The sequence below is a fragment of the Mercenaria mercenaria genome, chromosome 17 (assembly GCF_021730395.1).
Source record: "Mercenaria mercenaria strain notata chromosome 17, MADL_Memer_1, whole genome shotgun sequence".
NCBI classification, from domain to species: domain Eukaryota; kingdom Metazoa; phylum Mollusca; class Bivalvia; order Venerida; family Veneridae; genus Mercenaria; species Mercenaria mercenaria.
The window spans coordinates 20235938-20249075 of NC_069377.1; the positions used below are offsets into that span (position 1 = coordinate 20235938).

Sequence of the window (13138 nt, forward strand, 5' to 3'; positions counted from 1 at the left end):
TTACCCACAGTTATGGTATGTGCTGTTACGATGCAACAACACTTACTCAGAGTTATGGTATGTGCAGTTACGATGCAACAACACTTACTCAGAGTTATGGTATGTGTTGTTACGATGCAACAACACTTACTCAAAGTTACGGTATGTGCTGTTACGATGCAACAACACTTACCCAAAGTTACGGTATGTGCTGTCACGATGCAACAAATCTTACCCACAGTTACGGTATGTGCTGTCACGATGCAACAACTCTTACCCACAGTTACGGTATGTACTGCTACAATGCAACAACACTTACCCACAGTTACGGTATGTGCTGTCACGATGCAACAACACTTACCCACAGTTACGGTATGTGCTGTCACGATGCAACAACCCTTACCCACAGTTACGGTATGTGCTGTTACGATGCAACGACACTTACCCACAGTTATGATGCAACGACACTTACTAACAGTTATGGTTTGTACTGTTACGATGCAACAACACTTACCTACAGTTATGGTATGTGCTGCCACAATGCAACAACTCTTACCCACAGTTATGGTATGTACTGTTACAATGCAACAACACTTACCCACAGTTACGGTATGTGCTGTCACAATGCAACAACACTTACCCACAGTTACTGTATGTGCTGTCACAATGCAACAACTCTTACCCACAGTTACGGTATGTGCTGTCACAATGCAACATCTTTTACCCACAGTTACGGTATGTGCTGTCACAATTCAACAACTCTTACCCACAGTTACGGTATGTACTGCTACAATGCAACAACACTTACCCACAGTTACGGTATGTGCTGTCACAATGCAACAACACTTACCCACAGTTATGGTATGTGCTGTTACAATGCAACAACACTTACCCACAGGTATGGTATGTACTGTTACAATGCAACATCTTTTACCCACAGTTACGGTATGTGCTGTCACAATGCAACAGTACATACCTACCCACAGTTATGGCATGCACTGTTACAATGCAACAACTCTTACCCACAGTTATGGTATGTGCTGTTACAATGCAACAACACTTACCCACAGTTATGGTATGTACTGTTACAATGCAACAACTCTTACCCATAGTTATGGTATGTGATGTTACAATGCAACAACTCTTACCCACAGTTATGGTATGTACTGTTACAATGAAACAGCACTTACCCACAGTTATGGTATGCACTGTTACAATGCTACAACACCTACCAACAGTTATGGTATGTACCGTTACAATGCAACAACTCTTTCCCAAAGTAATGGTATGTGCTGTTACAATGCGATCAGTCTTACCCACAGTTATGGTATGTATTGTTACAATGCAACAGCTCTTACCCAAGTTATGGTATGCACTGTTACAATGCAACACCTCTTACCTAAAGATATGGTATGCGCTGTTACAATGCAGTGAGTATTACCTAAAGTTATGGTATGTTCTGTTACAATGCAATAACACTTACCCAAAGTTATGGTATGTGCCGTTACAATCTTGTTGTTGTTCTGCAGTAAATCCCTGGCCATCAACTGGAAAGAACTCGTCACTCCAGTACCTTGAAATATGTGCAAGTCAGAGAGAATTCAATACCTAAGTGAAGTAAAACTGTCATTTTTAGTTGATTTTTATTTGTATATTCAAAATGTGAGACAGTAACGATAATGTATTTTCTATTGTGCGCCAAAGTTTTGAAACTTACTTTTTAATAGTTCCAGTTTGAGCATACAATATAATGGTGTCGGAAATCTCGTAGTTTACTGAGCTATCTTCACGGTACCAGGCGGAGAACGTATCAGCTGTTGGATTATTCGATATTGACAGCCAGGCACCGTATGGACTAGCAACGTACGATGGAGAACTGATTGTAGGATAAGATAGATCGTTGAAGTCGGCATGAGACTTACTGAAGTCGTAATATTTGACGTCAAGTTCCACGTCACTTGCACCAGCTCCAGGCCCAGGGACTGTAAATTAATAAAAGTTCTACTTTGAAATGTCTGGAGACAAATAGGATAGAGTAACAAGTTTATCCATAACACTTTATTTTGATGTCTTTTCGGCACTGAAAATCAATTTTCTTCAGGAAAATGTACGCTACAGACATTTGAAATGAGTAACGGGGTGTGCTGCAACCAGTTAAAATGCGTCAGTTTTATACAAAATATTTTTTAATAAAAGTCTATTTAGTGTGTTTATGCAAATAAAACAGTATTTTGATCAAACCAGTTATATCCTATACATAGTTTATTAACGAGTGTTATGTCACTTTATTATAAAAGATTTAAAAGTTTTATTTTTTAGTAAACAGTCACGCAAAATAAAGTTCAACATAGCTATTTACGATCACAAGTGTTAAAAAAATCTCTAAAATTCATTAATGAAATTATAGAAAATACTTTAATAAAAACACATTTGTAAAAAAATATTACGATCACAGTGTTAAAAAAATCTCTAAAAATTCATCAATGAAATTATAGAAAATACTTTAATAAAAACACATTTGTAAAAAAATATTTTTGAAACGTAACTTGGTTCTATGAAATCAATTTTATCATGTCTCATCATATGTTTTTAACTATTCCTTTTATGAACCGGCAAGCCAATCAGTGAATGTATATAATAGTATACTAATTAGAAAACAAAAATTGCCATACCTACAGCATCAGGGGTAATTACAACAGACGGACTACTTTTTGCACTAGCAAATGATGAATGCACCATCTTAATAGAGCATTCATACGTGGTACCAGGGACTACACCGGTGTTAAAGGTCATAGAGAATGAACTAGATCCTGCAGTGGCATCCCCATCTGTCTCCGTGTTATACAGTGTTGATGCAGTGTCGCTGACACAAGTCACCTGGTATTCTCTGAAATCACACAATTCACCTATATCATGATGTATTCATACTATAACACTACAAGAGAATTTATATTCTAAACTCTCTTTAAACATTTGCTTAAAATAATTCATATTACGATTAGCTATGTAACTTTTAAAATGACATGTTGTAACTTGCGGTGAGGGATTGGGGCATGCTGCAACTTAACATACTAGTGATATATAAAAACTGTGCATATCATTGATATGTTAATTTTTTGTACATATCATGCACTTATTAGCTGTCACACATATGTGCAAATAATATATGACAACATGTGCTTTAGCTGCGATACTTGTTAATATTCCGAAATAAACTGCACATCATGTTCATTTCATAGGAAAGATATCCTCACAGCGAGGTCAAATAAATGGTAAAACTAAATCATTGCTTCGTTAATGAAACTATACAAAGGTATTTATTATATTCTCGAAATATATCACGAATGTAAATATATCATTGCGGCGGGTTAACATGTTTGTCTTTTATTATCTTAAATAAGTTAAATAAAACGAACATTCGAACTTACGCCCTTGTAAGAATAACACAAGTAGTAAATATATTACAAAACCTTTCTGTCAATTTATAGAATATCTAAACTATCTTAACATAAATGATGTTCTGTTTTATTTTCTATTTATGAGATCCATAATTCTTATGCAACAGAAACCAACATTCGTACTTTCGGTTGCAAACATTAATGCATCATGATTATTATGAACTTCACTCGCACCATGAGAAAACCAACACAGTGCAATTGCGACCAGCATGGACCCAGACCAGCCTGCGCATCCGCACAGTCTGGTCAGAATCCATACCGTTCGCTTTCAAATCCTATTGCAATTAGAGAAACCGTTAGCGAACAGTATGGATCCTGACCAGACGCAGGCTGCGCAGTCTGGTCTGGATCCATGCTGGTCGCAAATGCAATATGTTAGTTTTCTCATGGTGCGGCTCAATTATAACGTTATGAGACGGAACTTATGGTTCACAAAGCGATCTGAATTCCTGCAACAGCCTGCGAAATTGTTTCCTAATCCTAACTATAATTGCTTCACAGAACAAGAAGACGGATTGCCAATTTCGATCATTTGAATGTAAGGACGTTTCAACATCCCGCGAACTTGCGTTCGTGGAGCTTATAATATCATACACGGATCCAGTAAGCGTGGGCGAAGATCCAATTGTTCCGTTAGGCTGGAAATACAAATAAGCTGGCTGGTCCCATGTCACTACGATCTCTGTACCAGAACTAGCTGTAGCAGCCACATTATCACCAGCTATATGAAGATAAAAAGAAAACATAGGAATTAATTCAAAATTCAACGCCGTGGCAACTTTACATGTAAATGTTGTCTCGTGACAAACATAAAATAATCAATTTTCTAATACAAGTTTCACCAAACAACAGTTACTATCCTCCAGTGAATGTAAATGGGTATAATATTGGCGTTGTTCGTACTTCCTTCCGTCCATTCGAAGCCGTATCTAAGACATGGTCGAAGTATTGAAATATCATATGACAGAAATGTTACGTGCTACAGGGAAGTTTCAAGACAAGATTTATGACACTTTGTTCTTCTGTCACCTATTAGTGTTTTATTCCGCTTCTGTCCGTCCGGAGTCATCTATATAACAGACATGGTTGGAAGGATTTCAACAAAAAAAATGGTACAAATGTTGATTTTATAAGAATTGCGGCCCTGCAAAGTTCAGTCTGTTTCCTTGAGAATTCTAATAAAATATAATAGTGATACTGTCAATTATTATTTGCAGACGGGTCCTACAAGTTTAAGTACATTTGAGTTTTGGCCTTTTGAACTCATTTAATGTTTTACTATTTATTCTTTGCAGATGGCACAGATCAATTTTTGCTACGAGATATTACGACCAAGTAAGTACATTTCGCTTTTGTCTACAATGATAAAATCCCATTACCCGAGAAAGAGATATTTTGACTATCAAGAAACATGTCCAACCTTTTTGACACGTGACCAAGCGAAAGTGACTGTAAGGTCATGTGACCGCGCTGATATTTTGAATGTCATATAAGGGCAAAATAAATAACTGCTTCAATGTTTTTAGCCAAATCATGAAATGACTGCCTCCCTTGTACACATATAGTAGTGACGTCACTATTCAATGTGATATTTTGTTTACCTTGTTGGACTTGTTCTTTAATATGTACTTAACTTTGTTCGGTATATTAAAATAAATATCATATGGTAGCATGTGTGGCATTGATATTGTCAACCCCCGAAACAGAATGTCACCACTCGGCTTTCGCCTCGGGTGACATTCTGCCCTCGGGTTGACAGTATCAGTGCCACACACGCTACCATGTGATATTTATATATTTCTTGGAGACCGAGGTATGCTTTCTTGGTACTGGAGTAAAGGTACTGGCATTACTTCAGTTAGGAATAAGGTTTTGTAACCAAACTAAGATTTTCAGAAGCTTGCATTTAGGCAATTGCTTTAGTTGTATCTTAGGTTCCGTGTGGAAATGTCAATATCATTTTTATCAAAAAAAGTAAATGCTTTTCTCACAATAACTTCAGTTAGGAATGTGGTAAAAAGGCCAAACTTGGTAAACAGGTGGCTTTTATAGGGTCCATTTTTGTTTGCACTTTGGATAGCTTGGGCCAAGGTCATGTTCACTGAATACAGAACAATAATTTACTAACTACGACCAAACTTGATATATTAGGTATCTTTCACCGAAACAATTATTCAGTTGCATTTTGGGTTGCTTCGGTCAAGGTATAGGAAGTTATTGTGAACAGAGAAAGAATTATTGATTAGTAACTTCGGCTAGGAATGAAATATCAAGCTAGGAATGGGCTATTTTACACAAAATTTGATACTAAGGTATCCTACCCAGAGACCAAGGTTAAACTGCGTTTTGGGTTGTTAAGGACAAGGTCAATACACATGTACTTAAAAATAAAATGTTTTTACTGAATAACTTCTATTAGAAATGAGATGAAGAATGTGTTTAAGGGTGAAACCTTTATCCCTTTCAGAGTGGGATACCAGTTCGCTGAATCTGCATTGGGTATTTCTTATAATACCGTCATAGCTAGGTATTTCTTGAGAAAAATAACTGAAACATTTACAACATTAAAAACCCGATGCAGTGCTCGAAAGTTTGTTTGTTTTGGGTTTAACGCCGTTTTTCAACAGTATTTCAGTTATGTAACGGCGGACAGTTTTACATAACCAGTGTTCCTGGATTTTGTACCAGTACACACCTGTTCTCTGCAAGTAACTGATAACTTCCCCACATGAATCAGAGGTGGAGGACAAATGATTCAAAGTAGAAGATTTACTTACAACATTGATAACAGATGTTTTGCTTGAAAATAAACGATTTACATACACCATATCAAAAACAAGTTATTAAAATATAATTCATTCACTTACAACATTGGAACAGTGAAGCATTGTTGTTATTACTGCTGAAGTAATATGTAGGATCTGTGAGCAGACTATAATCAAACGCAATTCCATTTGCTGCCGTAGGGTACTGGCATTCACCTCCAGTAATAGTGCTGGCAACGTCATGGAGGGCGGAAACTAGTTGACATTGGCAAGCAAGCGGGTTGCTAGTAAGAACCCTATACATTAAAAAAGGAAATCGTAAACTGGCAATTAATTCGGACAGAGAAACGTCATGTGTAGAAACTGAAAACACAACATATTAAGTCACTTCTTGAAAATTTTATTATCTTGGGTCGTCTATCTGTTAAAAAACGATTTGCAAATTAAATCAAACCTTAACATTCAACATTATTAATATTTCGGTTAACACAACAAATATGAAAATAATTGATAACTTACTAGAAAACAAACATCTGTACTTGTCAGTAAATTTAGAAATTTCTTTGATATTTTATTCAATTTATGGTAAAACGTATTGACTCTAACACCAGCAAGTTAAATGTCAACATGAATTCTTACAGTGAAGACAAAGTAGTAAGACTTGAAAAGGCTGAAGTGGCGACAGTTTCGATGGCGTTTGAACCTAGATCGATAGTTTTCATGGACTGTGTGCCAAGAGCCGGAAAATGGTTAAGGAGGTTATCTTGCAAGTAGATGTATTGTAAGTTTGACAAGGTATCAAATATATCTGTATCAACCCGCTCGATAACGTTGTTTCCAAGGACACTGAAATAATCGAAATTTGGCGATTAAAATATATTTACATAAACATGTTTTTATACACATGTGTTCATGATGAGATGGCTTTTGAAGTCTTTAATCCATTATGTTTTGTTCTACTAAAAACTAATATCGCAAATCACTTTCATTGCCAAACATTTCCTTAAAGAGATGAAATAAGGCATATCAGAAACATGCATCACAGCTTGTATTTTGCTAAATGTAACACAAAAGTGTTTTACAACAAAAGTCCAATACAATACCTGACACAAGGGACAACAAATAAACGCTTCAAGTATCATTATCACTGAACAAGCTAAGCTTCAAGTTGATGCAGTGTAACGAGTCTTGCACTTATGTACTTTTCTAGTAGACGAGAGATAAGTAAAGAGATATTTTCTTCAAATTGAAAACATGCTTTGAACATTTGTCTGAAATTATTTGAAATTTGGTCAGCCGTTTCTGACAAGATTTTTTGCAGTTTTTACTTCACTGAATGGATATTTCAAAGGTTTTAGTAGAGAACCGTTCAAGGAAGAACAAAATCATCTTTAATCAATTTTCACGAAAAGGTTTCATATGAGCTGGGGTTTTTTTTAAAGAAAAGTGTGGAGGGACGGTGCATATTCAAAATAACAGAACACTCCGGTGAGTTTAAATGTTTCTCATGAAGTGGTGATAAATAACACAGTTTTAAAATTAGGAAAGAAGTTAATTCTGAGAAAGATTTAGATTTTTATTTTCCCCTAATTTCTAACTACAATGTCATTTGCCACAATTTAAATAAATTGTCAGGAAATGGCAAGAGCTGATACAAAAATATCAGGTTAATGAGAAACCTTGGAATTAACTAAGAAATGTATTAGCAATATGTAACGTAAGGAACTACATTGTAAAATACCACATGCAAATCAATCTTTAATCTAAAAGCACGTTTATTCCGCCGTAAAATACATACAGATATACCAGTCCTGTGAGATCGGTAAATAAACCCGACTGAATGAAATCGATGTTGTTTCCAGTCAAATATAACCTCTTCAGATTTGTCATTCCGTTGAAAGACCCATCCGGAATCTGCGACAACTGGTTATTTTCAATGTATCTAAAAAGTTGAAATAAACATTTTAGGTATAACTGTATTTGTTTATTCAGTCAGTAAACTATCGCAGAAAGTGTTGCACAAATATTCAAACATCTCGATAGAGATATAACGACTGTTACCAATCATTCCTCTGTTCTTCTGCATTATTTTGTCTTCCCTTTATATCTAAGCCTAAACAGACACCAAACATATTCAAAATAACTGATTTTCAAGAATTCATTTATGTGCAAAATACAAGGAAATAAAGTATGAAATGTTTACAGACAATGGTATACTTGCATTCTGTCTGGATTTTGTGAAGTTTTGATGGCTTGAGGGTATACTGTCAGCTCATTGTCACTGAGGTAAAAGTATCCAATAACTACATTATCAAAAGCGTCTATGCTCAAACCGGTGATACTGTTATTGGTGAGGTAGAAGAACTCTCCAACACTCGACGTTCCTCCAAACATTGGCCCGGTCACTGTTCCTATGTTATTGTCCGCAAGATCCCTTCAAAAGCATAATAAACGATGTCACGCACAATTACTTTAAAAACATAAGAAACTATACATATTAACCTTTGGCTGACTGATTTTTGTGTTATCACCACAGACAAACATACCCGGATGTTCTTTTTATACAAGAGGGGGAAGTATGCTTAAACATATTTTCTTTTGCCTTATGAAAAGCATGTTTTAAAAAACACCTCCGAATGAAGACCACCTGCTGATAAAGGTTATTATTTTCTAAATACATGTAGCTATAAATAGTGTAAAATTACCTGTAGTGAGAGAACACTTGTCAACAAAGACCATGTTTTCATTCTACAAGGGTGGCTTTAACAAACAGGTTTTACTGCAGACTGAATAAATGGTGTGAATATAAAAAACCTTAATGATTCACAGTGTGTATTTCGTAGTAACAGAATTTCGCTAGATCTATATTCATTTTACATAGTGATATCATTCAAAAAGTGTTCTTTGTTGACATCGGAAAAGACTTGACACTATTATTTGAGAAGCTCTGTGGCATTATGGAGTAAAAACTGGTCAGTCCTAAAATTGTTGATCTTCTTAAAATTATCTATAAAGAAGTATCAACCTATGTCAAGTTTTTTTTTAATCATTCTATTGTTTGGGCGCGTCTTCAGGCTTTAAACTAAGATAACCACTCCTTTTAACCCCTTTTATACTTTGTTACAGCAACTCTTGAATTTACTTCATTGCCTGAACAGTGAGCGCGCGCGTGCACGTGCGTGTATGCCCGCGCTTATTTTTTGTAACTACATGCTACTTAACTAGTCTATGAGCAATTTTAGTGTTGAAGAGAATACAAGAAGCATACGACGCTTCATTTCAAGAAGCTTTCTTAGCTCTTAAGTGTACCAGGCATAACGCATCCATACAGGGAACTCTTATACGAGTATCCCAATGTTAGTTGTTTTTAGCAGAAGGACTGGAGGCTCGGATTCACGAGCAAAGATTTCTAAGCTAAGACAGTGCTACCAATTGAGCAGTGCGTCGATTTATACATGTTATGCATTTATATGTTATACTGGAGATGGATAAAATCCCCAAGCTTATTTGACAGTATGTATGTCTCCTAAATTCAACGAAATAAATGATTAACTCCAACAAGAATGGCTAGCTAGTTCTATCAATATGTCAAAACGTAAATATTATGTGTTGTTTAATCTGTTTATGATTTGTTGCTAAATTCTAAGACCTTGGGATGAAATTCGAACAAACAAATAAGAATGTTAACTGCCAAATTCTAAAAGCTATTAGGTGAAGCTAAAGCAGTCAAATGAAAATGTTAACTGCTACATTCTTAAAGCAGGTGGAACTCAATGCAACCAGACACAAATATTATATTCTATATTATTAGAAGAAACTAAATCAATCATTATAATACTATAATATCATGATCAAGAAAAAACTCTTTATTGATCATTTTGAAAACTTAATGAAACAGTTTAATCAACAAATGTTATAGAAATCAAGCTAAAGGAAACCTCGTAATATATTGGAAAAACTTCTATACAGGTTTTTCACCTTTGGACAAATTAACAAACATATTGAAAATGCATTCCGTCCTCACTGTAGTAATGCCTCCATTGCTGATGTCTATATTTTTTGCAGATACATTGTACAACGCCATAGTAGGTATAGTGCTAAAGTACATATCGTTGATGTACATACTTTCTGACAGAGAGACGGATGTGAAAGACTTCCAGTTCAGTTCTCGTAAGTTGTTTCCTTGCAGGTTCAGATATTTGGCTGACAATCCGTTAAATGCTTCCGTGGCAATTTTTGTAATTTTGTTATTAGCAAGTGATCTTGAAAATACAAGAATAAATATTGCGGTCTCATTGTACATTTAGTAAATATTCTAGTAAATACACGTACATGAAGAAAAAAATCATAAACATTCTAGTAAATACACGTACACGAAGAAGCAATCTTAATGTACAATCAAGTAAATGCACTCTAGTAAATTTATTACGTACATGAAGAAACAAAATTTACATTTTAAATAAATACATGTATATATAGAAACATTGTATACCCCATTCTTCTTGTTGATTAGATTCACTGTCTTTTGTCCTTACAATAGTTCAGGGCAGGGTTTTTCAGAAAAAAATCTTTAAACCGCTTTATAAAAATAAAAGTATTTCTTAGAAACAATTATTGTTATAGTTTTGTTATTTTTGATAGTTATGGCTGAGAATTTATAAATAAATCATCATATTCAACAAAAAAACAAAGCGATTTTTCTTACAGATAATCTGCAACAGTGAGATTCACAAACGTGTTAGTCTCGAGGAAGACAAGTCGGTTGTTAGTGAAGTCCAATGTTCCTTGCAGAGTATCACTAGCATCAATAATAATAATGGACAGGTCTGCAAAGTCGCCACCATTTGGAAGTCTTGTCAATACGTTGTTTGCTACAGTACTAGGAAAATCAAACAACATCTTGTGTAAAAAGTAATATCATAATTAAGGTTTTTATGTAAAATCCGTAACTTTAATCCCATTGTCATCCTATTATAGCATTAAAAATTATCTCGTCTTCTACAAGTTTATTGTATTTCAACTGACCAACAAACGTCACTATCTGACCAGATAAATGCAATATCCGGTTAGTAATGTTCCGACATGAATCGTGATTAAACAAAAATGGCTGCAGTATCGCTTGCGTAGTCGAATCAAATTATATTTCCAGCTAGAGAGTATTTAGTGTCTTATTGTCATATTTGCCCTGTCACATTCGTGACATGTGGAAAGAAAACTTATCATTATGAGATTATGCTGCAAATTATTTTGAATTCGTCATTAAAAATTCGATAATTATATAGCAATGGTCGAAAGCTATTCGTTACTAGGAGTTTGTTGTAGGATGGATCATAAATATCCTGCCTATTTTTCATATTGCAAGCCATCTATCGGCCAAATTTTAAGAAAAACTCTATAGAATTTTTTATGTACATATTTTATGAAAATTGAATGGACTTACAATCTTGTCATAGAAGTAACGTGATCAAAGGTGCCGTCCTCTATGTATCCAATGTCATTGTCATTGAACAAAATATCACCAGACAGCGGACAGTTCTCAAAATGCGACTTGAGTAACTGGGCTATATTGTTGTAGGCCATTTGACTGGAAAATATGATATATTGATTAAATATTAAACCTATGTTAACATTTGTTACAACATGATGATAAAATACATATTGCTGTGTAATACAAACAATAGATAGTGATATATAAAACCGTTTGTTTTCAAAGGAATCATAATATACGTAATTGTTATTTGATATCTAATCTTAACTAATCAAAGACTATTGTTTGCTAACCAATATGACTGCCCAAATATATCTGTAGGCGTCCAAATAATATCAATGTCATAAAAGAACTACTTACATCTCTACTAGGGAAGTGCAGTTTGCAAAAGCAGACGGCGGAATGTAATCTATCACATTACTACTCAGCCATAAAAGTTTCATATTTTGTAAGTTGCTGAATGGAAATTGGTGTGTGAAGCGGAATTCATTGCCGTCCAGTTTCCCTGAAAATAAAATGCTTACAATTCGTAAAAGGTATTACAATTATTAAATAAAATTAAGGTGAAAATAAATTCTTGAACATAGTATATGATGTTGTATTTGACCTTTAAAAATAATGTTCTATAATATTATTAAGTTATATTAAGAAATGAATGCATATGAATTACAACTCTCCCCTTCAGCAAGAATGTGCAAGAAATACTTACAAATATTCAATGTCTGCATTGAATACGTTGTTTTCTATGACTACAATTTTATTTCCAGTCAATGTACTGAAACAGAAAGCAAATAAAATATATGTTAGTCTTTCTTCCAAACAAATAAATGAGCTCATTTGTTTTTAATCAGATCAATTATATCTCATTTTATCTATTCAGATTTTCACAGTTTGTTGAAAAGTTTTCATAGTTTCGTTACCGTATTTTGGTTACCGGCAATCAATTATATGGCTATTCCTAAACCAATGGTTACGTAATTTTGTACGCTGGGTCATAAACTAAAACGTTGTAAAGCTATCATTGACCAAAATACATAAGCCTAACAGACACTACTCTAAAGCAATGGGTCCTTCTGACCACAGGCACCTATCCAATGAAATCTAGCAGCCATTAGCCTAAAATTGTTCCAGATACCGGTCGGAACCTTTTTCAATTTCCATATCACTGAAACCTTGACATTTGACTGATTCGTCCCCGAAACATCAGGGTCATCTGTTAACCACATGCAATAATTATGTAAGTTGCTGAATGGAAATTGGTGTGTAAAGCGGAATTCATTGCCTTCCAGTTATAAGCAGTACACTTAAGCGTTATTTATATATTAAGAGGAAATAGTGTTCAATCACGAGGTCAAAGTTAACTTGACCTTTGTCCGACTTATCCATAAAATTAAAGGGGCCAAGTATAGTCAACAGGCAATAATCTTATTAGATTTGACGACTGTATG

At 34.7% G+C, this 13138-nt stretch overlaps 2 protein-coding genes across 3 annotated transcripts in view; both read right to left on the reverse strand.

Moving 5' to 3' along the window:
• LOC123535922 (uncharacterized) overlaps nt 1-8630 on the reverse strand; it is a 50737-nt gene extending 42107 nt beyond the window's left edge. For both annotated transcript variants that reach the window (XM_053529218.1, XM_053529217.1), the window contains exons 1-8: nt 8424-8630; nt 8001-8144; nt 6842-7048; nt 6305-6498; nt 4032-4158; nt 2652-2866; nt 1697-1961; nt 1463-1552 (exon numbers count right to left, since the gene is read on the reverse strand). In XM_053529218.1, the coding sequence (XP_053385193.1) occupies nt 1463-1552; nt 1697-1961; nt 2652-2866; nt 4032-4158; nt 6305-6498; nt 6842-7048; nt 8001-8144; nt 8424-8596 (1415 nt within the window). In that variant the 5' untranslated portion in view covers nt 8597-8630. The remainder of the gene's footprint in view (nt 1-1462; nt 1553-1696; nt 1962-2651; nt 2867-4031; nt 4159-6304; nt 6499-6841; nt 7049-8000; nt 8145-8423) is intronic.
• A 1533-nt stretch (nt 8631-10163) lies between these two features.
• Nucleotides 10164-13138, reverse strand: part of LOC123535920 (slit homolog 1 protein-like) — a 44159-nt gene continuing 41184 nt past the window's right edge. Inside the window, exons 15-19 of the mRNA XM_053527689.1 lie at nt 12400-12465; nt 12051-12209; nt 11643-11786; nt 10908-11081; nt 10164-10464 (exon numbers count right to left, since the gene is read on the reverse strand). Coding sequence (XP_053383664.1) covers nt 10164-10464; nt 10908-11081; nt 11643-11786; nt 12051-12209; nt 12400-12465 — 844 coding nt within the window. The remainder of the gene's footprint in view (nt 10465-10907; nt 11082-11642; nt 11787-12050; nt 12210-12399; nt 12466-13138) is intronic.